At 34.7% G+C, this 26512-nt stretch overlaps 2 protein-coding genes across 2 annotated transcripts in view; one reads left to right on the forward strand and one right to left on the reverse strand.

Annotated features, from left to right (window-relative positions):
• IFT74 (intraflagellar transport 74) overlaps nt 1-26512 on the forward strand; it is a 78418-nt gene that overhangs the window by 11162 nt on the left and 40744 nt on the right. The window contains exons 7-11 of the mRNA XM_034665556.1: nt 8052-8111; nt 9449-9510; nt 20775-20913; nt 22114-22176; nt 26118-26261. Coding sequence (XP_034521447.1) covers nt 8052-8111; nt 9449-9510; nt 20775-20913; nt 22114-22176; nt 26118-26261 — 468 coding nt within the window. The remainder of the gene's footprint in view (nt 1-8051; nt 8112-9448; nt 9511-20774; nt 20914-22113; nt 22177-26117; nt 26262-26512) is intronic.
• Nucleotides 13242-18073, reverse strand: LRRC19 (leucine rich repeat containing 19). Its single transcript, XM_002929092.3, has 5 exons — nt 18023-18073; nt 17074-17163; nt 14976-15489; nt 14083-14268; nt 13242-13570 (listed from the first exon to the last, which is right to left on the reverse strand). Exons 2-5 carry the CDS (start codon nt 17152-17154, stop codon nt 13242-13244), a joined length of 1110 nt encoding a protein of 369 aa, XP_002929138.1. The 5' UTR covers nt 17155-17163; nt 18023-18073.

Below are 26512 nucleotides of genomic sequence, written 5' to 3' on the forward strand. Positions count from 1 at the left end.
CTCACATATAACACCCAGTGCTCATCACAAGTACCCTCCTTGATACTCATCACCCATCTAGCCCATCCCTACCCACCTCCCTTCATCAGCCCTTAGTTCTCTATCATTAAGAGTCTCTTTTATGGTTTGCTTTGCTCTCTCTTTTTTTTCTTTCCCCTATGTTCATCTGTTTTGTTTCTTAAATTCCTCATATGAGTGAAATCATATGGTATTTGTCTTTATTGACTGACTTATTTCACATAGGATAATACACTGTAGCTCCATACATGTCATTGCAAATGGTAAGATTTCATTCTTTTTTATGGCTGAGTAATATTTCAGTGTGTGTTTGTGTGTGTGTGTATCACATCTTCTTTATCCATTCATCAGTTGATATCCATTCATCAGTCAATGGACATTTGTGCTCTTTCCATAATTTGGCTATTGTTGATAATGCTGCTGTGAACATCAGGGTTCATGTCACCCTTTGAATCAGTGCTTTTGTATTCTTTGGGTAAATATCTAGTAGTGCAATTGCTGGATCATAGGGTAGTTCTATTTTTAACTCTCTGAGGAACCTCCATACTGTTTTCCAGAATGGCTGCACCAGTTTGCATTCTTACCAACAGTGCAAGAGCATTCCATTTTCTATGCATCCTCACCAACCTTTTCCTGTTTTGTTAATTTTAGCCATTCTGACAGGTGTGAGGTGGTATCTCATTATAGTTTTGTATGTATTTCCATGATGATAGGTAATGTTGAGCTCGTTTTCATGTATCTGTTAGCCATCTGTCTTCTTTGGAAAAATGTCTATTCATATCTTATGCCTTTTTCTTAAGTGGAGTATTTGGTTTTGGGGTGTTGAATTCATAAGTTCTTTCTTTTTTAAGATTTTATTTAGTTATTTGATAGAGAGACAGTGGGGGCACACAAACAGGGGGAGCGGCAGGCAGAGGGAGAGGGAGAAGCAGGCTCCCCAATGAGCAGGGAGCCCAATGTGGGACTCGATCCCAGAACACTGGGATCATGACCCGAGCCAAAGGGAGACGATTACCAACTGAGCCACCCAAGTGCCCTAAATTCATAAATTCTTTATAGATTTTGGATACTAACCTTTTGTCGGATATGTCATTTGCATATGTCACCTAATCCCATTCCAAAGGTTGTCTTTTAGTTTTGTTGATTGTTTCATTCACTCTGCAGAAGTCCCAATAGTTCATTTTGCTTTTGTTTCCCTTGCCTGTGGAAATGTGTCTAGTAAGAAGATGCTTATAGCTGATGTCCAACATGTTACTGCCTATGTTCTCTAGGATTGTGATGGTTTCCTGTCTCACATTTAGGTATTTCATCCATTTTGAATTTATTTTTGTGTTTGGTGTAAGAAAACGGTCCCGTTTCATTCTTCTGCATATTGCTGTCCAGTTTTCCCAACACCATTTGTTGAAGAGATTTTTTTTTTCCATTGAGGAGTATTTCCTGCTTTGTCGAAGATTAGTTGATCATATATTTGTGGGTCCATTTCTGGGTTTTATATTCTGTTCCACTGATCTGTGTGTCTGTTTTGTGCCAGTACCATACTGTCTTAATCACTACAGCTTTATAATATAGTTTGAAATTCAGAGTCCTGATGCCCCCAATTCTGTTTTTCTTTTCAAGATTGCTTTGGCTATTCGGGGTCTTTTCTGGTTCCATAGAAATGTTAGGATTGTTTATTCTACCTCTGAAAAATGCTGGTGGTATTTTGATAGGGATTGCATTAAATGTGTAGATTGCTTTGGGTAGTATAGACGTTTTAATAATATTTGTTCTTCTAATCCATGAGCATAGAATGTTTTTCCATTTCTTTGTGTCATCTTCAGTATCTTTTATCAGGGGTCTGTAGTTTTCAGGGTACAGATCTTTCACCTCTTTGGTTAGGTTTATACCTAGGTATCTTATGGTTTTTGGTGCAGTTGTAAATGGGAGTGATTCCTTCATTTTTTTTTCTCTGCTTCGTTATTGTATAGAAATGCGACACATTTCTGTACATTGATTTTGTATTCTGCAACTTTACTGAATTGGTATATCAGTTCTAGCAATTTTTTTGGTGGAGTCTTTCAGGTTTTCTACATGGGAGATCATGTCATCTGCAAGTAGTGAAAGTTTGACTTCTTCCTTGCCGATTCGGGTGCCTTTTATTTCTTTCTGTTGTCTGATTGCTGAGGCTAGGACTTCCAGTATCATGTTAAATAACAATGGTGAGAGTGGACATCCTGTCTTGTTCCTGACTGTAGAGGAAAAGCTCTCAGGTTTCCCCACTGAGGATGATATTAGTTGTCGGTCTTCCGTTTATGGCTTTTAGGATGTTGAGGTAGGTTTCCTCTATCTCTACTTTGTTGAGAGTTTTTATTAAGAATGGATGCTTGGGGCGCCTGGGTGGCACAGCGGGTTAAGCGTCTGCCTTCGGCTCAGGGCGTGATCCCGGTGTTATGGGATCGAGCCCCACATCAGGCTCTTCCTCTATGAGCCTGCTTCTTCCTCTCCCACTCCCCCTGCTTGTGTTCCCTCTCTCACTGGCTGTCTCTATCTCTGTCGAATAAATTAAAAAAAAAAAAAATAAGAATGGATGCTATACTTTGTCAAATGCTTTTTCTGCATCTATTGAGAGGATCATGTGGTTCTTTTCTTTTATTAATGTGGTGTATCATGTTGATTGATTTGCAAATATTGAACCACCCTTTCAACCCAGGAATCAATCCCACTTGATCATGGTGAATGATTCTTTTAATGTGTTTTGGATGTGATTTGCTAGTATTTTGTTCAGAATTTTTACATCCACGTTCACCAGGAATATTGGCCTGTGGTTCTCTTTTTTAGTGGAGTCTTTGTCTGGCTTTGAAATCAGGGTAATGCTGGCCTCATAGAATGAGTTTGGAAGTTTTCTTTCCATTTCTATTTTTTGGATAGTTTGAGAAGAATAGGTATTAGCTCTTCTTTAAATGTTTGATAGAGGGGCACCTGGGTGGCTCAGTTGGTTAAGCATCTGCCTTCAGCTCAGGTCATGGTCCTGGGGTCCTGGGACTGAGTCCTGCACTGGGCTCCCTTCTCAGTGGGGAGTCTGCTTCTCCTTCTCTCTCTGCCTGCAGCTCCCCTTGCTTGTGCTTGTTCTCCCTGTCTCTCTGTCAAATAAATGAAAATCTTAAAAAAAAAAAAGAACTAAGTGGATATAATACTATCCAGTAATTATAATAAAAAGAAAGGAAGCCATCTGGCCCTGGACTTTTGTTTGTTAGGAGAGTTTTGATTACTGCTTCAATTTCTTTGCTGGTTGTGGGTCTGTTCAAGTTTTCTATTTCTTCCTGTTTCAGATTTGATAGTTTATATGTTTCTAGGAATTTATCCTTTCTTCCAGATTGCCTAATTTGTTGGCATGTAATTTTTCATAAATTCTCTTCTTATTCTTTGTATTTCTGTGGTTTTGGTTGTGATCTGTCCCTCTTGTTTGTGATTTTATTTATTTGGGTCCTTTCTCTTTTCTTTTTGATAAGTCTGGCTAGGGGGTTATCAGTATTATTAATTCCTTCAAAGAACCTGCTCCTGACTTCATTGATTGGTTCTACTGCTCTTTTTGTTTCTATTTTCTTTCTCTCTCTTTCTTTCTTTCTCTTTCTTTTCTTTTCTTTTCTTTTCTTTTCTTTTCTTTTCTTTTCTTTTAGAGCGAGCGAGAGAGAGAGAAAGCACATGGGGAGGGCAGAGGGAAAGGGAGAGAGACAATCCTAAGCAGATTCCACACCCAGCGTGGAGCCCATCTCGGGGCTCAGTCTCAAGACCCTGAGATCATGACCTGAGCTGAAATCAAGAGTCGGATGCTTAACCAACTGAGCCCCCCAGGAACCCCATATCATTTATTTCTGCTCTAATCTTTATTATTTCCCTTCTGCTGGCTTTAGGCTTCATTTGCCATTCTTTTTATAACTCCTTTACATGTGAGGTTAGGTTGTGTATTTGAGATTTTTCTTGCTTTTCAAGGTAGGCCTATATTGCTATATACTGACAACATTTGCTGCATCTCTAAGGTTTTGGACCATCATGTTTTTGTTTGTTTCCATTTTTTTTTTTAATTTCTTCTTAAATTTCTTGGTTAACCAATTCATTCTTTAGTAGGATGTTCTTTAACTTCCATGTATTGCGGTCTTTCCAAATTTTTTCTTGTTATCTTGTGGTTAATTAACTTCCTCCAGTTTTATAGCATTGTGGCCAGATAAATAGGCATGGTATGATCTCAGTCTTTTTGTAGTTGTTGAGGCCAGATTTGTGACCCAGTATGTGATCTGTTCTGGAGAATGTCTCATGCGCACTTGAAAAGAATGTGTATTCTGCTGCTTTAGGATGGAATGTTCTGAATATATCTGTTAAGTCCATCTGGTCCAGTGTGTCATTCAAGCCGTTGTTTCCTTGTTGCTTTTCTGCTTAGATGATCTGTCCATTGCTGTAAGTGGGCTGTTGAAGTCTCTTACTATTATTCTTTTATTATCAATGAGTTTTTTAATGTTTGTTATTGTTTTATACATTTGTGTGCTCCCAAGTTGGAGCATAAATATTTACAATAGTTAGATCTTCTTGTTGGATAGACCCCTTCGTTATGATTTAGTACGCTTCTCCATCTCTTGCTATAGTCATTGGTTTAAAATCTAGTTGTCTGATATAAGTATGGCTACTCTGGCTCTTTTTTGAGGTCTGTTTGCATGGTAAATTGTTCTCCATCCCTTCACTTCCAATTTGCAGGGGTGTTTAGGTCTAAAATGAGTCTCTTATAGGCAGCATATAGATGGGCCTTGGTTTTTTTCCGTTTCTATGCCCTGTGTCTTTTGATTAGAGCATTTACTCCATTTATATTCAGAGTGGTTATTGATAGATATGAATTCAGTGCCACTTTATTACCTGTTAAAATGTTGTTTCTGAAGATTTTCTCTGTTCCTTCCTAGTCTTTGTTGCTTTTGGTCTTTTTTCCCCACTCGAAGAGTCCCCTTTAATATTTCTTGTGGGGTGGGTGTAGTGGTCATGAACTCCCTTGTAGTTTTTGTTTGTCCTGGAAACTCTTTATCTTTCCTTCTACTCTGAATGACAACCTTGATGGATAAAATATTCTTGGCTGCATATTTTTTCCATTCAGCATGTTGAATATATCATGCTACCTTCTTCTGGCCTGCCAAGTTTCTGTGAAGAGGTCTGCTGGTTAACCTTATTTGTCTTCCCTTATAAGTTAGGGATTTCTTTTCCCTTGCTGCTTTTAGGACTTTTTCCCTTATGTCTGTATTTTGCATATTTTACTATGATAATCTTGGTGTTGGCCTACCTTTTTTGATTTTGATGGGAGTTCTCTGTGCCTCCTGTTTTTGGATGTCTGTTTCCTTCTCCAAATTAGGGAAGTTTTCAGCTATAATTTGCTCAAATAAACCTTCTGCCCCGTTCTCCCTCTTTTCTTCTTCTGGGACTCCTATGATAAGAGTGTTATTGGGATGCGTAGGTGGCTCAGTCGGCTAAGCGTCCACCCTTAGCTCAGGTCCTGATCCTAGGGTCCTGGGATCAAGACCCACATCAGTCTCCTTGCTTAGCGGGGAACCTGCTTCCCCCTCTGCCTGCCTCTCCCCCTGCTTATTCTCTCTCTCTCTCTCTGACAAATAAATACATAAAATCTTGGGATGCCTAGGTGGCTCAGTCAGTTAACTGTCTGCCTTCAGCTCTGTCATGATCCCAGGGTCCTGGGATTGAGTCTTGCATTGGGCTCCTTGCTCAATGTGGAGCCTGCTTCTCCCTCTGCCTGCCGCTCCCCCTGCTTGTGCTTGCATGGACACGCTCTCCCTCTCTCTAATAAATAAAATCTTTAAAAAAAAAAAAAAGTATGTTATTACACTTTAAGGAATAGCTGAGTTCCCTAAGTCTACATTCACAGTCAAATATTTTTCTTTCACTCTTCTTTTCTGCCTGATTTTCCATAATTTTATCTTCTTTTTTTTATTTTTTATTTTTTATTTATTTATTTTTAAAGAATTTATTTATTTGACAGAGAGAGAGACAGCCAGAAAGAGAGGGACCATAAGCAGGGGGAGTGGGAGAGGAAAAAGCAGGCTCCCAGTGTAGGAGCCCGATGTGGGACTCAATCCCAGGATTCTGGGATCACACCCTGAGCCGAAGGCAGATGCTTAATGACTGAGCCACCGAGGCACCCCTTATCTTCTTTTTTAAAAAAGATTTTATTTTTTTATTTATTTATTTTAATAATAATTTTTTATTATGTTAGTCACCATACATTACATCCCTAGTTAGATTTTATTTATTTATTTGACAGAGAGAGAGAACGTAAGCAGGGGGAGTGGCAGGCAGAGGGAGAGGGAGAAGCAGGCCCCTTGCTGAGCAGGGAGCTGGATGCTGGACTTGATCCCAGTACCCTGGGATCATGACCTGAGCCGAAAACAGACAACCGACTGAGCCACCCAGACACCCCTAAATTTTCTCTTCTTTATCACTTTTTCATTCTTCTACTTCCATCCTTGTCATTATATCTATTCGGTTTTGCATCTCAGTTATAGCATTTTTTCTTTTAGCATGACTAGTTTGTAGTTCTTTTATGTCTGTGGTAAGGGACTTCCTGGTGTCTTCTATGCTTTTCTCAAGCCTAGCTTGTATCCTTATGATTGTTGCTTTAAATTCTGGATCAGGTTTATTACTTATATCTGTTTTGATTAAATCCCTGGCCATGTCCTTTTCTTGTTCTTTCTTTTGGGATGAATTCCTCCCATTTCAGTATTTTGTCTAGGTCTCTGTCTTCTTTTGTGTGTTAGGAAAGCCTGTTATATTTCCTGCTCCTGAGAGTAATGCTTTATTAAAAAGGGGTCTTATACTGTCCAGGGCTTAGTGCATAAGCAGGTGTTTCTGGTGTATGCTCTGTGTACTCTGCTGCTGTGTTTTGGCTGCTCTTTCCTTCAGGTCAGTCCTTTGCAGAGTTTCTTCTTGCCTGCAGTGGGGAGTGTTTGGACCTCGGCCAAAGTGTGGCAGGTTTTAACTAGATGTGCTCTGGTCTGCTTGTTAAAAGAGGCCTGATACTATTTCCACTAGAGCGGAAGCTTTGCAGCTCTCTATGGTTAACAGACATTAGATAAGAGCCATTTTCAGTTGTAGTGGGATGCATTAGGTAAATTAATTAGTATGACAATATAATGTGTAAAATATGTTGTTTGTAGGGTAATGAACTAACACCTAATAGAGGGAAAACATTTAGCCAATATCTAATGTATAGTGAGATCTCAAATGTTAGGTCTTAATAGCACTTACTCATATCAGAAGTGAAATATGCTATATACTAACACATAGTACATCAATAAAGCTTATTAGTCTTTTAGAAAGTTCTAACCAAATAGTTTGCTTTTAGTAGCCTTCCGGTTCAATTTCTGGCTCCACAACTTGCTAAATTTCTTTATGGGAAAAATGTGGGTAGTATCTACTTTGTGGAATAATTGTTAAAATTGTGTGAAGTAATACATTCAGCAGGCCCAGAATAATGTTTGGCACAAGGTAAATATGTTAGCTATTTCTATTATTGCCAAATTTTTTGAAGTAGGCTTTCTGGTGTTCTGATGGTGCCTTACCCTGTTGGGGTGGTTTTTTTGTTTTAGTTTTTAGAAGACGAAGAAAATAATTTTGCATTTTCACTTGTGTAAATTTATAAATATGTTAATATCCTCTCTGCTTGGTAGAAGAGACACAGGTTCCCCAAACACAGGTTTGTCATCTTCAAACACTTCTTTTAAGGTCAAACATCTTTTCAAAGCAGGCAAAGCTCTTCAAATGTACAATCTTTGGAAAGTAGTTTATTACTGCTCACTATGCACCCTAAAAATGCAATTTATTGATTGGCCAAATGCAGAGTATATACTTAGCTCAGTATTTGCTTGTATCTTAGAAGATAAAATACTTGGAAATATTAATACTTAAAATGACTACTCTTTGTTTGTAAGATTGAATACCAATTTATGAATTATAGAGAAAATTTATAAAGACTAATAGAGTGATTTTTTTTGTATCTTTGTTTTTAGTTGGTAGATAAACTTAATACCAATACTGAAATGGAAGAAGTAATGAATGATTACAACATGGTAAGAAAATTTATAGGTATAAGCAATAGACCTACATAGATCATATCCTCCAATACAAAGCATTTATATCTAGAAATAGTTTGATAAAACTTAACACACCTTACAGTAGGTATTATTCTCATCCTAAATACCGTTTTCACAGTTGAGTTCCCTCAGTTGCTTTTTTTTTTCATTAAAGATTTTATTTTTCAGTAAAGATTTTATTTTTAAGTAATCTCTACACCCGGTGTGGGGCTTTAACTCACAACCCCATCAAGAGTTTCATGTTCTCCCGAGCCAGCAAGGTGCCCCTTCAGTTGCTCTTTTTAAATTCCTTCCTCCTGGTCAGATTTCCCTAATGGATGCTTTAGTGTCTTTCTATAAGGCTAGATTGAACCGATCTCACACACATTAGTTAGGGAGTCTCATCTATATTTCCTTGTATATAAATTAGTTTGGAATACTTTGGGTTTAATTTTTGCACAAATGGAGCTGAGTACTCACTGGAAATACAATACACTTTTGCAAAATTTTGTAAGAGAAAAAAGTGAATAGCTACTATATGATGCCAGATATAATCTACTTTTTGAATGATAAATGAGAATTTGTGTTCAATGTTCTTAGATTCTTTGGTAGAAAACAAAATATTAGTAGCTAACTTTTTTTGATTACAAACATTTGGGAGAAAATAACATACATAGAGCCTATAGTTTATATAACTTACAATTTATTTTTACAACTTCTATATAGCTTATGATATAGTTTGTAACTTACACAGAGTATTCTGTGAAAGCATAGAATTTATAAAATGACTTTTTCTAAATTGGGGTTCTAAAAACATAATTTGGTGAAATTAGTCTTAACTTTAGAACACAGGAGAATTCCCAATTTAAAAATATATTTTTAATACCACATGTAAAATGTGGAGACTTCTTTATGTGTTCTGTCAGTTGTTTGGGATAGAACCAAATTCTAGGCTGAATATGCACAGGTAGAGTCAAGTAGGAGTACTCAGGTAAAATTCTGTTTAAGGATAAAACTTGAGTCTGGTCTAAAATCAATATATTACTAATCAACTATTGAACACCCAATAAATTTTAGAAATTCTATTTACATAAATTAAGTTTACATTGGATTATTCGATAGGTCACTAAAGAATAGTGAATATTTTTGGTGTGAGATTACAGTGCCTGTGAAAAAGACTTCCTTTTTGGGGGGTTTTTTTCTAACTTTGCATGTGGCATTAGGATTATTATAATAATCTCTCAATTAGTTCATGAGCAGAGTAACTTTTAAAGAAGTAGTTCAGTTTAATGGTAATTTTTTATCACTAACTTCTCTGTTAACTCTTCCTTCAGCTTAAAGCTCAAAATGATCGAGAAACACAAAATATGGATATCATATTTACTGAAAGACAAGCGTAAGTATAATCTATGTAGAAATCAAACATTTCTAAGGAGCTGAATTAGGTAGTTTAACATTGAAGTCATTTCCTCTTTTTTCCCTTGCATTTTTTTTTTTTTTAAGTAAGCTCCACACCCAGCATGGAGCCCAGTATAGGCCCAAACTCATGACCTTGAGCTGAGATCAAGAGCTGGATGCTCAACTGACTGAGCCACCCCGGATTTTATTTTAAAACATTGAATATTTGCAATACAAATTTTATTGTTTACACATCTGTTATTTTCATTTACCGTTAAGTACCTAAATCCTGAGTAAATAAAATTACTATCATTTATCACTAAGTACCCAAATCCTGGATAAAAAAAATAACCAACTAGATTAGATAAATAAAATTTCTCTTTCAAGTAGTTTAAAATCTAAGATGGATGAGAACATCTTCATCTCTACCATTTATAATTTTAATCTGGGCTTTTTAACTGGTTTGAATTATGAGATTCAAGGCCCAGTCTAATAAAATTGCACATTATTAGTGAGCTGTTTACATTATTTCATTACTCAATTATTAATTTATAATTAATAGTTATATTAATGCATGTATGTGTATACATCTTTTTGTATAACATGGTTAAAAATCCAATTACAAATAATTTTGACTTTGGTAATAAGTGGCAGTGTGGTAGTTACAAAGGCCTACAAAGGTAATAGGTAGATGTGATGTAGTTGTCTTAGTCCATTTGGGCTGCTATAACAAAATACCATAAACTGGGTAACTTACAAACAACAGGAATTTATTGCTCACAGTTCTGGAGGCTGGGCAGTCCAGGCTCAGGCCACCCACATGGTCCCATTCTGGTGAGGTCCCTTTTCCTGTTCATACCAGGCATCTTCTTCCTCTAAACTCCCATGTAGAAGGTGTCTGTGGGATCTCTTTTATAAGGGCACTAATCCTGTTCATGAGGGTTCCACCTTCATTACCTAATCACTTCCCAAAGATTGCACGTACAAATACCATTACCTTTGGGGGCTGGGATTGCAACACAAATTTGGAGGGACATAAATATTCAAATAACAGTCATTAATGTAATTATTTTTCATTGATTTTTGGCCTTAATTAAATATTGTCCAAGGCAATGCAAACATAAAACGTAAACTATTTTGTATACACCCACCCCATACATATTTTGTTTCAGAATTTTTTTTTTTTAAGATTTTATTTATTTATTCGACAGATATAGAGACAGCCAGCGAGAGAGGGAACACAGGCAGGGGGAGTGGGAGAGGAAGAAGCAGGCTCATAGTGGAGGAGCCTGATGTGGGGCTCGATCCCATAACGCCAGGATCACGCCCTGAGCCGAAGGCAGACGCTTAACGACTGTGCCACCCAGGCGCCCCTGTCTCAGAATTTTATCAGTCTTAATCTCTTTGAGAGCAAGAGTAATAATTCATCAAAATCACTTAAATTCTGTAACTCCAAATATACTGTCCTGTCACTTATGCATATAAAGTAAATATTTGATGAAGAAAAGGAAGTTAACATGTAATGGTAAAACATTTGAAAGATAAATATGATTTTTTTTGTTGATTAAAAATAAAGGAACCTCTTTTTCCTTTATCTGTCATTTGATACTGCTGTAAAGTACTGCCTTAAAAATTATAAATACTGGAAGTCTCTTCCCATTTACAAAGAAAATTACATAGTCATGGTGACCAAGCTCTTTCTTGAAAACTTTCTTTTTTACTGTTCTGGTTTTGAACCATTTAGCAAATATATATCATTTACCATACATAAAATAACTCCCCTAGGTACCTAAAAAGTAAATAATGAACTGTAGTCTGTTGAACATCTAACAAGAGTTTAGAACCTTAAGGTCCTCATTTATTTCATCATTTATCTGCAGTTATATAATATTCAGGTCAGATTTATAAATATATGTGTATATTTTATATATATTTCATCCAGAAAGATAACTCACATATTATACATTTAAGACTGTCTTAGGCTTTTATGTCTATTTGGTTCATTTAGTTAAGGAAAAAGTTCTTAAAATATGGTGATTTGTCCTAGAATGTCAGCAGTTTCTTAATATCTGTAGTTTGTAGTTGAGACTGAGTGTAATTGGTTCTCCTGACCCTTTTAAGCAGAAATTTAAATTAAGAACAAAAGTTATCTTCTTGAAGTTTACTTTTATATGCAGCAGGTAAATGTTAATCAGATGGCCAACATCTCAGTAACACAAGGATCTACCTTGGCTACACATTCAAAGAGAGCTGGTAATGCCATACCTTGAGAAGGCAGGTCCAAAAAATTTTATTCTCTTCTCTTTTAGCATGACCATTTAGTGTGGTATGACTAAACCATCTGTTTTATTATGGAACATCTATTCATAATAAGTTAGTTATAGTGTACAGCCTTTAATATATTACTGTAACATTACACTTGGCTTTAATTCAATTTCATATGCCAACATTCAATTATTAGAGGCTCAAGAGATTAGATGTAGTCTAATCTCTAAGTGAGTGAGTTCTATTTCACAGGGTATATATCATCATAAACAGTTTTTATTTCCCTCAGTAGACATTTGAACTGAATTTACTATTGCTATAACCTTTAAAATGACTATTCTGCAGAATATAATGTACATCTACATTATTCTTAGCCTCTTTTTTCTGAGAAACTGTCAAGTACAGATGCATTTTTAAAACTTTATTATGGAAAAATTTGAACATGCACAAAAATAAAATAGTGTTATTATACTTGTATCATCTCCCAGCTCCAACAGCTCCATCTTCCATCTCCATCAGCTCATATCAAGTCCTGGTCCATACAGACATATAGACACTACTCCCTTCCCTGTATGATGATGGAGAAATTCTAAAACATCATATTACTTCATCTATAAATGTATTTTATTATAGTGTTTTAGAGATATTCTTTTCTCTAAAAGATATAAATACACTTAATTTTCACCCCATGGAAGGAAAAAAAATGAAGTGTGTGTGTATATGTGTATATATGTATAATTCAGGAAGCATTTAAAAAAATGTTTTCCAAGTCCATGAATTCGTTCTATGAGCATAAAATCAATCTTTGTTGTATGTTTAAGCATTTCACTTTGACAGATCCAAAACCTTTGTTTTTTAAAAAATTTTTTCTAAAGATTTTATCTATTTATTTGAGAAAGAGAAACAGAGCACACAAGCAGGGGAAAAACCAGAGGGGGAGGACAGGGACAAGCAGACTCACCACTGAGCACAGAGCCTGACATGGGCCTGGATCCTAGCCCCCCCCACCAAGATCAAGACCTGAACCTGAGCCAAAACTAACAGTCAGAGACTGAGCCACCCAGGTGCCCCCCAAAACCTTTATTTTTTACTGATTCTACTCAATAAAACATTAATATAATTTAATATGTATTACATCAAATATCTGGGCTAATAATAGAAACAGTTCATTTTAATGAATAATTACTTTAGGTCTTTTCCTTATTAGGATGTATGGTCTCCTGAATACTGCTGAAAATAGTAATGCTAGTATTGTCACTGTAAGCTGTGACTGTCAGTTACTATATTTGGACCTACTTGCTCAGTACCAATGAGAAAAACATGATTTTATGATATTCATGTGTGTTGCAATTAATATGAAAGTCTACTAGCCACAGTTTGGTATGTCATATGCCTAATTTCCATTTATGTCAAAATTGTGAGTAAACTGATAACATTTTTTTTAAAATCAAGCATTTAAGGGAATTAATTTTCTTCACGTAATTCATGAATATCTATATATTTGTCTTCAATAAACCCGTCGTCATCTGCCACAAATGAATGTAGTCGTTCAAATATTACTGTAATTTCTTCAGAGTGTGTATCTGGGGACTGTGAAAGAGAACTTGAATTTCCAGTAAAACCATCTTCATAGGTTTCTGCTTCGTGCTCTTCCAGGCGATGATGATTGTAACTAAGCAGAAAATTATACCATATTGGGCATTTGATAGCAACAAAAATGAGGAATGAAGTCATCAGTACAGTGACTACCACACCAACAAGAAAAGCCCAGCTTTTTCCAAGAAGTTTATGTTCTTAATTGTAGTACCGAGGGGGAGAGAGAGAGAGAGAGAGAGAGAGATTTTGTTAAATTGACAAAAATAAAATAATAATCATGTGTCCTAATAACTCCATAATATTGGTATTGGAAATAAACATTATAGTTTTCTTTAAGCAAAAGTTACTAAAACCACAAGATATTTCATAGTGTGGTAAAAAAATACCTTTTTTCCAAAATAACTACTTGCCTTTGCAGGTATTGTGTATCAATTCACCAAAGAACTTTGATTTATACTTATTAAGAATTATGACTAACTTGGTCAAAACTAAGATTCAGAGAAGTTAAATAAGTTTGCATAATGGCATTTGGATGGTAACTAGCAGAGCCTAGTTTTGGAAACTTAGTATCTTGTAAATCTTTTGTTGAGGTGAGGAATTTTTCTTTTACATTGTTTCTAGAAATTTAAAATTTAGAAAAATGAGAAGTACTTCAGTTTATTTAGTATACTGCCTTCAGCAATATTAATATTCGAAACCAGTACATTACCTGAATTTTTTAAGTTGTTCAAAGAGCTATTAAATGTTGAGTTGCTAATGGACTGAAAATGGTTGTAAAGATCTTCATTTATAGGTGGAGGAAATTTTGAGAAGCATTCAGCATTGTAAGGTACTGTTTTGATACTGTAGTACTTCAGGATATCTGGGTAGGTGCACGTGGTGATGTTCTCATTTTCTGGTAAATCAGAATAAGATTTATTATGGAAATAGAATTATTGTTGTTAATAAATTATTATGGCTAGCATTTTATAATTATTTTTACCTAGAATTTTTTGGTATACCTACCTGTTGTTATTAAAGATTATAAGAAAGAAACTCCTATATTTGCTTAGCAACACAAGAAGGGAAAGATTCACCTTGTTTATTAACTTATTTTACAATATATATAGTTTAAAGGCAGTATCTGTTTATTGTTTAGTTTGTGTTAGTAAAGATGTTATGATTAAGATTGTGGTAAAAATTGATGTCAGGCAGAGCATGGTTTGCGGTTAAGAAAACAGGGCTCTTGTTTTTACGTACTATCTGGCAAGATATCCTAAGAAACGGAAATACCAAAAAAAAAAAAATTACTCTTATGTATTTGTATTCAGACTGCAAACTTAATACATGAAGTGACAGTAATTGCAAACTGCAAACTTAATACATGAAGTGACAGTATCATCTCACAGATATAGAACATTTACATTTCTTTTCTTCTCCTTTTTTCCCCTAAAAGGCAGAAGAAGAATATCTATTTAACAATTACTTTTGAGTGTTTCTTCCTGCTTCCCTAAAACAGGAATAGTTTCTTTTTCTTTAAAACATGAAGTGAGAGCTTTCCTGGGGTGTGACAATAAAAAAATCACATTTTGATTTTGCTTAATTTAAATAGTGATAGCTTACCTAGTGTCACATTTGATGTGTTCAACCAGTTCTGCAAATTCAGTAGACTGCAAGAGCAGTTCCATGGATTTCCATATAAAATTATTAATTCTAGATGAAACAGTTGTGGTACATCAAAATAGCTTATGAAATTGCCTTGCAGATTCAGAAGTATCAGGTTTTTTAGAGGTGCAAATACATCAGGATTCAGTTGAAGTATTTTGTTTTGACAGAGATGTAACTGTTTTAGTTTATTTAAGCCCTTGAACGCACCCTCTTGAATTATGTGGATGGAGTTTCTACAGATATTTAAAATTTCTAGATTGGAGAGGTTACCAAAGCCATTATTATATAACATAGTGACATTGTTCTCAGTCAAATAGAGTTCAGTGAGTAAAAAGTATGTCTGTAGAACGCTGGTGTCTGTAATATTCAAAGTAATTTGGTTATAACTGAGATCAAGTATAGTAACATTTTTATTGATACCCGCTGGAATCAGAGAATAATTCTTGTCAGTGAAATTACATTTGACTTCCTAAAAAAGAAAAAAAATTAGAAATGCATTCATTAGGAAAAATATTAACAAAATTTTCATATGCACGTAATTAGACATTGGAAGGAAATAGTTTTGTTTTGTTTTTAGAGGAGGGGAGGGGCAGAGGGAGAGGGAGATCTCACAATCCTGAGATCATGACTTGAGCTAAAATCAGGAGTTGGGTGCTTAACCAGCTGAGCCACCCAGGCACCCCTGGAATAAAGTAGTTTTAGAAAAACATTTCCTCTCTAATATTTCGATGTTATAGTGTGAAAAAAGTAAAGCAGATACTTTTATTTCTTCATTGGGATGAAATACTGAAGATGAAGGAAATTCTGATACATGTACCAGAGCAAAGAGATTCTAGTTAATCATATGGATATCTTCTGTTATTACATACTCATTACAGAAAGAATATAATATATTATATACAACTTCATTACATATGTGGAAATACATGGCAAATAATTCTCTTATATAGTATTTCATTTGTGCATGATTTATAATGAGGAAATTATTTTAGAATTTGTTGTTTTTAAAAATCAGAGCTACCAACACTACATCTAGGACTATTAAATAATTAAGAAATAATAATATATAACTGAGTATAGGGCTAACAGCTCAAAGTTTGGTGTTTTAAGAGAAAATATTTATTAATTTTTTTCAGTGATCTCTATAGCCAATGTTGGGCTTGAACTCATGACCCCAGGATCAAGAATCAGATGCTCTGGGGCGCCTGGGTGGTGCAGTCCTTAAGCGCCTGCCTTCGGCTCAGGGCGTGATCCCGGCGTTATGGGATCGAGCCTCACATCAGGCTCCTCTGCTAGGAGCCTGCTTCTTCCTCTCCCCCCCCCCCTGCTTGTGTTCCCTCTTCACTGGCTGTCTCTATCAAATAAATAAATAAAATCTAAAAAAAAAAAAAAAATCAGATGCTCTACTGACTGAGCCAGCCAGGTCCCCCCAGAAAATATTTATTTTATAACAGAAATTGAGCCATATATTGAATTTAAGAGCCAGACAACATGAAGTGCTTTCCTTATGTGGCTGTAGATCCAAAAAAATAGTTCTTATTTTGACTGTTTTGCAATTGAAGTATTCCCATAATAATAATAATGCAACAACAATAATTTTCCTCATAAATACATGATTTTTAAAAAACGTTTCCTACATTTTAAAGAGTCATGTTTAGGGATGCCTGGCTGGCTTGGTCTGTAGAATGTATGACTCTTGACCTTAGGGTCCTGAGTTTGAGCCCCATTTCAAAGCACAGAGATTACTTTAAAAAATATGTAAATTAAAGAGTGGTATTTATATCCTGAAACTAATATCAGATTTTATAGTGAAAACTTACAGACTTCTTTAACCAACTGTTAAAGAACTTAGTTTAAATAAAATGGAGACTGCTTTTGTCAAATTAGAATCTAGCTCACATATCACAGATTTTGAATATACACCGCTAACCAATTACTTTTGATAGCTTAGATTTTTTTTTTTTTTTGCTTCAATTGCCTTGGGATATTTTACTAAATGTATACAAAGTACACCTTTGAAAATATTTTCACTAGTTTGATTGTAAAAACTTACTGTTTTAGAAGACTGGCTTTCCTCTGATAATAATAGCAGGGAGAGGGGCCAAAGCAAGATTGTGATGCATGTAGCTTTCATATTGCAGGCCTGATAGAAAAGAGAGTATTTTCATCTCAATAGGAGAAGAACTTTAGAGAGTATTGAGGACGTTTTGATTTCCTTTTTCTCCTTTTAAATCCATTTTTTCTTAAAATATATGAAGGGTGAAACAAGTACATGTTCCCGAACCCTCCCTGCACTCTAATCTTAAACTGAAAAGTAACTGGCAAATGAAAGTATTTTTCGAATGTCTCATTAGTTCGTGGATCGATTGAAAAGAACTTTAAAACAAGTGAAGTGGTTACGTATTTTAAAATTTTAATATATGTACATGAAAGTTAGTCAAGACTATATGTATATGTACATGTTTAAGTATATGCTTATATTGCTATTTTTTGTTTTTATTTTTAGATGTTGTCTATTGATATAATCTGTTGACTTAAAACTGTGGGAGATGAGAGCCTTGAGCTCTTTTTCAAACACTCCCTACCTTCCTCTTCAATCCATCGAATGTATGCTTTCTGTCTCTTCATTTTCCAAACATAGTTACTTATAATTTTGGTCTTTTTTCATCTTGTAAATTTGCTTTTAAGTTAATGTCACTCTCAGAATGCTCTGTGATTAGCATATTTCAGAATAAAAAGATCTTATAAATTTGATTAGTTAGATGAAACCTTTTTTATTTCCCAAAAGAAAATTAATTATATTACATTATAAATTTATTTGGAAAAGATTTTTTGGCCACGTCCCATGTTTATATTTCTAAGGTAGACCATGCAAAGATATAATTATATTTTCTGCTCTTTCGTCACATATTAAAGATTTTTGTAGATTAACAACCTAAATATGGTTTGTTTTTTTAAAATTCACCAGAAACCATCAAACCTGTAAATATATGGGATCTTACCTTTACTTTTTTCTTTTCTCTTGAGACTTGTGTGCTAAGGAATCTACTGTTTCTTCTACACCATTAAAAAAAAGTATGTCATATGGTTGCATTTCAGTATGCTTTAACCTTTGTACCCAATGAACATGTGATTAAAAAAAAAAAAGAAGCTAGCCTTCCTTAGCAAAAGATTGACTAGAAGAATAATTCCTTAGTCATCTTTGACTTTTTTAGCATAACAAGTAAAGTGCTTTGCTTAACCCTTGTGTTTCTTTTTTTTTTTTTTTTAAAGATTTTATTTTTTCAACAGAGAGAGAGACAGCCAGCGAGAGAGGGAACACAAGCAGGGGGAGTGGGAGAGGAAGAAGCAGGCTCATAGTAGAGGAGCCTGATGTAGGGCTCGATCCCATAACGCCGGGACCACGCCCTGAGCTGAAGGCAGACGCTTAACCACTGTGCCACCCAGGCGCCCCAACCCTTGTGTTTCTTAATTACTCTTGAAAAACCTAACTATTAGCAGATCTACTTTGCAAGTTAAAGTATATAATATTGAAAATGCATACTTGGAAAGATATATTGTTAAAGTGATTTAAAGTTAATCCTAAGGGTATTTTGTGTTTAGAAAGATTCAAGTTGAAAAGATACCCCTGAGTTTTGTATTCCTGTTTCAACTTTGTTCACTCATTTTTATGACACTATCATTGGTGGTTTTACTGCCAAGTTATAATAAGGGCAAAGTGCTCAGAGTGGCAAAAGACCTGACGCTGGCCATATTGTGGCCTTCAGAAAATGAGTTACCTTCCTTGTGCTGCAGCTTCCCCTCTGTAAAATGGAATGCTGTATAACACTAGTTCCCATGTAACTACAGTAGACAGATCTATCAGGCAAAAACATGGTTAAGATTCATCGTTGATAGTGAATAATCATGGAGTTCAGAATGAGTTAGTTCCAAAAGATTAACTCCCATGAGCCTCAGTATCCTTAATCTGTGAAACAAAGAGATTGAAATTGATGACCTTTTCTGCTTAAAAATTCTATGAGCCCTTAAACCCATATAAATTCAGCAGCATACACATTTGTTTTACAGTAGTAATTGAAGTTCAAAGTGACGCTATCACTCCTTGTCCAATGGACAAAAATAAATAGAAATTCCAGGTTGTTTGATTTTGTTCATCTTTTATTGGGTTATTATGAGATGTTGTTTGTAGGAAAATTTCTGAGTTTAGACTATTTTATTCTGGCATTGTAAAAAGTGTGTGGGGAATAGGTGAATCTGTAGGGCTTAGAGAGCGATTGTGAAAACTGTATTAGTTGATAACTACAAGTGAAAGATTAAATAGAATACTCCTATTTTGAAACTCAAAGTTTTAATATTGAGACTAAACATTTATCTTCAAGTAGTCTTTTTGTATGTAAATTTGAAGTATTTACATGATAACTAGCATCTTTTTGTTTTTTTCAAAATTTTAGAGAATTCTTTCAGAATTCTAGAGAAAAATTCCATCCTATTGATAATTGACCTTGCCTTAGGTAATAAGTGGCATATCACTGGTATGTCTTGTGATTATTGATAAAGATGGTTATTGTTTGTAATTAATATAATGACTATTACTCTTATATGATTAAATTTGATATTTCTGTTACATATTTGGAGACATTAACTTATTATTTTGCACTGCTAAAATATAGTTGATAACTTTTGGAATATAAATATTAAAGTAGTAGGTAAGCAAAATATATTATTAATCTAAAGTTATGATTTTTTTTTTTAATCAAATTGCACTGTAGGTCTCCCTACTCTCAGAGCAGTCAGAGCTGGGGCACTTGGGTGGCTCAGTCATTAAGCGTCTGCCTTTGGCTCAGGGTGTGATCCCAGTGTTCTGGGATCAAGCCCTGCATCAGGCTCCCCTGCTGGGAGCCTGCTTCTTCCTCTCCACTCCCCCTGCTTGTGTTCCATCTCCCTCTGGCTGTCTCTCTCTCTCTGTCAAATAAATAAATAAAATCTTGAAAAAAAAAAAAAGATCAGTCAGAGCTGTGTTACTTTTATCATTTACGTGTTGAACTACAATACAAGATTTCATTTGGTCAATGAATTCTGTAGCTAAAAGATGTTTAAAAACCACTATTCTAGAATTGTCTTATTTGTCTTTAGGGTATGACAAAGCGTAAATACATTTTCATATGTACAAGGCTTTAAGGGTTTTCTGTGATAATCTTTGTGTTTTCTTATAAGAAAGTAATATGAATAGTAAGGAAAAAGAAGGATTTGGGGATTAAAAAGAGAAAGATGTAAAATAAGTCTGTGCTGATGGGGACAGTTCTTTTTTTTGTTTTTTGGAAGTGTAGGGGATTTTCTTAATTTTTAATTAAAGTATAGTTGACAAACAAAATGTTAATTAAAGTCTCAGGTGCACAATGTTGTGATTCAACAGTTCCATATGTTATGCAATGCTCACCACAAGTTACCATCGTCATACAGCACTATTGCAATACTGTTCACTCTATTACCTATGCTTTTCATCCCTGTGACTTATTCAGTCCGTAAGTAGAAGCTTGTACCTCCCACTCCCCTTCACCCGTTTTTGCCCATGCCCCTCTTCCCTCTGGCAACCACCAGTTTGTTCTCCAAATAGAATTTTTTGTACATCTATAAGGATTATAAACTATATTGAATAACTTTACCCTATTTAGTTGAGACCATGACCTGAGTAAAATTAATTGATGTTATTCCCCTCAATGTAGTAAGAGGAATATTGGATACTTTTGATTTCAGGAAGGAAAAACAAATTAGAAGTGTAGAAGAAGAAGTTGAACAGGAAAAACAAGCAGCAGATGGCATTATCAAAAACATGTCTCCTGAAAAACAAGTCAAGTACATAGAAATGAAAACCACAAATGAGAAATTGTTGCAGGTAATACTAACCACGACCCCATCCAGCATATAGCAGTCTTGCTACTATATGGTCTGAAGGTGGGCAGCATTGGCATCCCTGAGAACTTGACTAGACTTACTGATCAGAATCTTAATTTAACAAGGTCCCCAGATAATTCGTATAGATGGACATTTAAATTTGAGAAGCACTAATCTAGAAAACTTCATTTTCTTATGCTGAATGATGACCAAATCTTACTGTATTATTTGTTCATTTCTATGCATCTTTCACTTTTGCACATCACATAGATACATGAAAACACTTGTTTTTTTTTAATGCACTGCTAATAGAAATAATAAAAAACCTCATATACCAGAGCCATAGGGATATTTACTTCTTTCTTTCCTGCACATCTTTTACCTCTCTGTTCTTGATTTGAACATGGTGTTCAAATAAGCCAATCATGGTGTTTAAATAAGCAATCTGGGAGCCTGCTCTGAGGAGTTATTGAGAGTTCTCCCAACATTCAGTCATGGTGGTGACTCAGATTTGCAAGTTAGTGCCCTTACATACCCAGATGAACCTTAGTTAAACAGTTAACAAAGAATTAGTCCCCACAGATGCCAAAAGTGAATGTAGTTCTGGTTTCTCAGATATTACTGCATTGAGAATTTAATATAATTTTTTATTTTAGTCAGGGTTTATAAGATAAAATGAAACACTGAAGAAAGAGTATTATAGAAATGCCGAAATACCATCAAAATATAGTTAATCTTCCACAGTGGTTTTTGAATAATCAACTTAAAAGTCTTGTCCCTAGGAGTGAGTCATGTAAATTACTACATGTCTTGGCCCTAAAAGAAATCAGGCAAAAGATACAGAAACATGGTTTTACAAATCAAAATTAAAAATCATAACTTTAAACAATAACATCATTAATTTGAAGGCTTCTGATGTTTAATATTTTTGAAACTGATGATGCACTGTGAAAAGGTCTGGCTACCTTTGACAAGCTCATAAAGTATTTTTAAAGGTAGATCATGGCAATTTTTTTAGGAATAATGAAAGAAATTGGCAAAAATAGAAATAATATTAATAAATTCTAGTCAATAGCAAGATAAGAGTTGAGTATGTTTGTAAAATTTACTTTGTCACATCCATATTTGAAATGCTAAGAAACAGAAACATATTATTCTAAATATATCTTATATATATATTTACTTTTTTCCTTTTTCTCAGGAGTTAGACACACTTCAGCAACAACTAGATTCACTGAACATGAAAAAAGAGAGCTTGGAAGCTGTAAGTATAAAATCAAATAAGGGTTCTTATATTACTCAACTACAAAAGATAATTCAGCTAAATATATTAAAGGAATTCATTCAAGTATATATTTAATAGTTTACTAAGAGTAGTATAATTTTTTTCCCATCAGCACTACAAATTATCCTACTTTGGTAAGAAATTAGATTCAGTTATTGAGTACCTAGTGTGTGCAAAATGATTCTGCCTTTCTTAGGCATGCAAAATCTAATGGTAATTTAAAGACATGAACAAGAGTTTAAAAAGAAGAGGGAGAGAGCTAGTTCATCACTATAAAAATGTAAATGCTTGCTATTTGTTATTTGTTTATTTAAAGCAGTTTTAATTTTAAAAAAAAACATGTTTATGGTAAAAAAAAAAAAATTAAAGTGAAAATGCCTGTTTCTTTTCCCTCTTTCCAGATAGTACTACTTTGTATTGTTTGAGTGCCTATTCTGTGCTTTTTTGACCTCTTACATAGATCACCAGCATTGTCATTTAATCTTTACAACGATTTTATAATCCTATCTTGGTTTTATTGCTGTGGAAAACCTCAAGTGGGAATCACATTTAAAATGCTGTCTGCAGCTTGGTTTTGTTTGTTTTCACTTAACATTCTCTCTTGAATGTCTATCCATATCAGCTCTCCGAGATCTCCTTCATTATTTTAAATTACTGCATTGTGTTACATTGCATGACTATAACACAGCCTTATAGATGAATAGGTTGTTCATAGTTCTTTTAGTTTTTTGGGGCTTATAAACAATGTTGCAGTGAAAACATGCATTTTATACAAAGTTAGATGAATATGTCTTCAGATAACTTTCTTGTAACGGGTCAAAAGATAAATACACACTTCTAAAACGTAAGGTTGCCAAATTGCCTTCCAAAAAGGTCCTACTTCTAGACTCAATGTATGAGAGTGCCTGTTTTCCCATGCACTCATTAATAGCACCATTACTCACTTTTTCCATTTTTGCTAGTTTAATGGTAAAATTTTCAATCTTGTTTTAATTTTCAGTTAGTTATGCATGAAATTGAGTATTTCTTTATATATTTGTTGGTCAATGTATTTCTTTTTCTGTGAACTACCTTTTTCACATCCTTTACACTTCAGTATACTATCTATACCTCAAACCTTGCCTGCCTTTCTTGATTTCCTGTGGATTCAGGTAGGTATCATGATGATAGGATTAGTAACAATTATAGATTGACAGGATTGCTGTTACCTCTTTTGCACAAGAAGTAAGCGTTGAGTATTTTGTAATTCTTTTGGAGATTTGCTGTTGAAAAAGTAGTTTGCTTAAAAATATTAAGGGGCCCCTGAGTGGCTCAGTCGGGTAAGCCTCTGCCTTCTGCTCAGGTCATGATCCCAGGGTCCTGGGACTGAGTCCCACGTTGGACTCCCTGCTAAGCAGGGAGCTTGCTTCTCCCTCTCCCCTTGCTCCTCCCCCCTGCTCATACTCACTCTCTCTCTCTGTCAAGTAAATAAATAAAATCTTAAAAAAAAATTATTTAGATGGTTTTCTACATTGATGGTCTACATGTGAGTATATATAATTTTTATTTTTTTGGATATCTCTGGTAATAGAAATATGCTTAGAAGAATAAGGATCACATTTAGTATTAACACAGCTGGCCTGCAGAATTCCTCACTGTCTGTTTTAAGGTGTGTGGGGAATGTCAAGTCTTACTTCACTTGGCAAATTTAGTTTCTGCAGGAAGAGGTGTAAGCTACATTCTTGGATTTAGTGTTTGTATTGATGCCACTTTTTGGCATCAACACATGTATGCCTACAATAACATGAAATTTTATAAAAACTTACAGTGTTCTCAAATCAAGAATATCTAAATAGTGAGGCGACAGGGTAGCTCAGTCAGTTAAGCATCTGACTCTTGATTTCAGCTCAGGTCACGATCTCATGGTCTTGAGATCAAGCCCTGTGTCAGGCTCTGTGCTCAACTCAGAGTCTGTTTGTCCCTCTCCCTCTTCTCACCCTGCTTGCTTTCTCTCTCTCAAATAAATATTTTTTAAAAAAAAACAACATATAAGTCACTAATTTTATTTAACTTTTGCCAGTTTCCTTGTTTTTTCTTTTGTTCTTCAAAAACACATTATGTTAAATATCACTCAGCTAGTATTTATTGAATATCTACTGTGCTAAGTATTACTTACTCAGTTCACTATGGTGTGAAAAAACCAGGTGAAAGATCAACATGAATTTTATTGAGGAACAGTTTTATTGAGATGCAATTTGAACAAGTCTTTAGGATGATTAAGCAAAAGGAAGGGGGAGATAACTATGAAAAGGGATACCCCAAAATATATACATTTCTTCTGTCTGTATTTCATTATCACACTTTTTCACCTGAAGCTAATCTATTACTTTGAGTTATATATATGATGCTTTTTTTTTTCCCCAAGATTTTATTTTTAAGTAATCTCTATGCCCGACATGGGGCCCAAACCCACAACCCTTGAGATCAAGAGTCCCACTCTCCATCAACTGAGCCAGCCAGGTGCCCCTATGTTATGCTTTTTAAATAGACTTTCAAACATTTCCTCTAATTCACTTTTTCCTTTTAAGAGTCCTTCTCTTTGGCTTGTCAAAAAAGAGGAGGTTTTGCCTCTTTAAAATTTGGTCTCATTCATGCTACGGACCTAGTCTGAGATATCATCATTCACTTTTATGTTTGTTAACTTAGAAAACTATTTAGATCTCAGATCTTCAGTCTCTTCATATATAAAACAGAGATGATAATATTATCTGATAGAGTTGCTGTGAGGATTAGAGATAGTATATAAAGAACATGGAGTATAGTGCTTGGCACAGAACAAGTGATTAATAAATAACAGCTTCAAATGCAATTTACTTGCTCCTCCTCGTCACTATCAGCACCCCTAGCTCTTTTGGTTATCTAATAAAGTTACCACAGCCCTTATTTTCTTTCGTGAACAGTAGAATAGTGGTGAATATACAAGAACTATTCTGCTCTTGTGTATTAATTTCCTAGTGCTGCTGTAATAAAGTAACACCAACTGGGTGGCTTAAAACAACAGATTTTCTCACAGTTCTAGAGCCCAGAAATCTAAAATCAAGGTGACAGCAGAGCTGTTTCCTCTGAGACCCTGTTAGAATCTTTCCTGACCTCTTCCTAGCTTCTGGTGATGCCTATCAATTCTGGGCAGTCATTCCTTTATTTTAGCTGCGTTATACCAGTTTCTACCTGTGTCATCACATGGCATTCTCCTCTGTGTCTCTGCCTGTATGTCTTCTCTTATAAGGACACCAGTCATACTGGATTAGAGTATTAGGGTCCTCATCTTAACTTGACTAAATTGGCAAAGACCCCGTTTCCAAGTTAGGTCCTATTCATAGGTATTGGAGATTACCAGGACTTCAACATATCTCTTTGGATGACACAGTTCAGCCTATATAACATTGTATTAGAGTATGTATAGGACCATATATATGTGTGTGTGTGTGTGTGTGTGTGTGTGTATATATATATATATATAGTCTATATATATAGTCTATATATATATATATATATATCTATATATATAGTCTATATATATATATAAATATATTCCCTCTAGAGATCAGTTCTTTGGACTTCAAATTTAATATTATGGTTTAAGTTGTACATATATTGTGACATTTTCTTTATTATCTTTCCATTGGTAGAGATGTCTTATCTTCGTTCAGGTCTTATATTTAGAAGATAAACTACCATCTTCTTTTGAATCTTAGACTGAAAATAGCTTATGAAGGAATAGGGGTTTATTTTTATTCTTCCAATTTACAAATGTGCTTTGTAGCATCATTGAGTACTATAGATATTTGATATCTCTATTTAAAAATGCTGATGGTTTAAATTTGTCCATATAAACTGAAACCTATATGAGAATAGTTTTTTCTTCTTTTTGTGCCCTTCAGGAAATGGCAAACTCCCAGGTAAAACAGGAGGCTGTTTTGCTGCATGAAAAACTTTATGAATTGGAGTCTCATCGAGACCAAATGATTGCTGAAGACAAAATCATGGGATCTCCAATGGAAGAAAGAGAGAGATTACTTAAGCAGGTAGAAAAAACAAAATTACTTATTCTCCTATATCAAGATGTGGTAAATGTATTGATTTATTTAATGTAAGGCATATGAATTGAACAAAAAGCCGGTAAGTTTATTGTCTGAAAAAACAGTGAAAAGTGAGTTTCCTCTAAACTGAGATGAACTATTTGACCAAGAAAATCTAGGTGAAAGTCCTTTCTCATTTAAACTGTTTCTTGATTTAAATCCCAATTTTATATGGTCTTTGTGCACATTTTGGCCAT

Source organism: Ailuropoda melanoleuca, chromosome 7 (genome assembly GCF_002007445.2).
Source record: "Ailuropoda melanoleuca isolate Jingjing chromosome 7, ASM200744v2, whole genome shotgun sequence".
In the NCBI taxonomy this organism is placed as follows: Eukaryota; Metazoa; Chordata; class Mammalia; order Carnivora; family Ursidae; genus Ailuropoda; species Ailuropoda melanoleuca.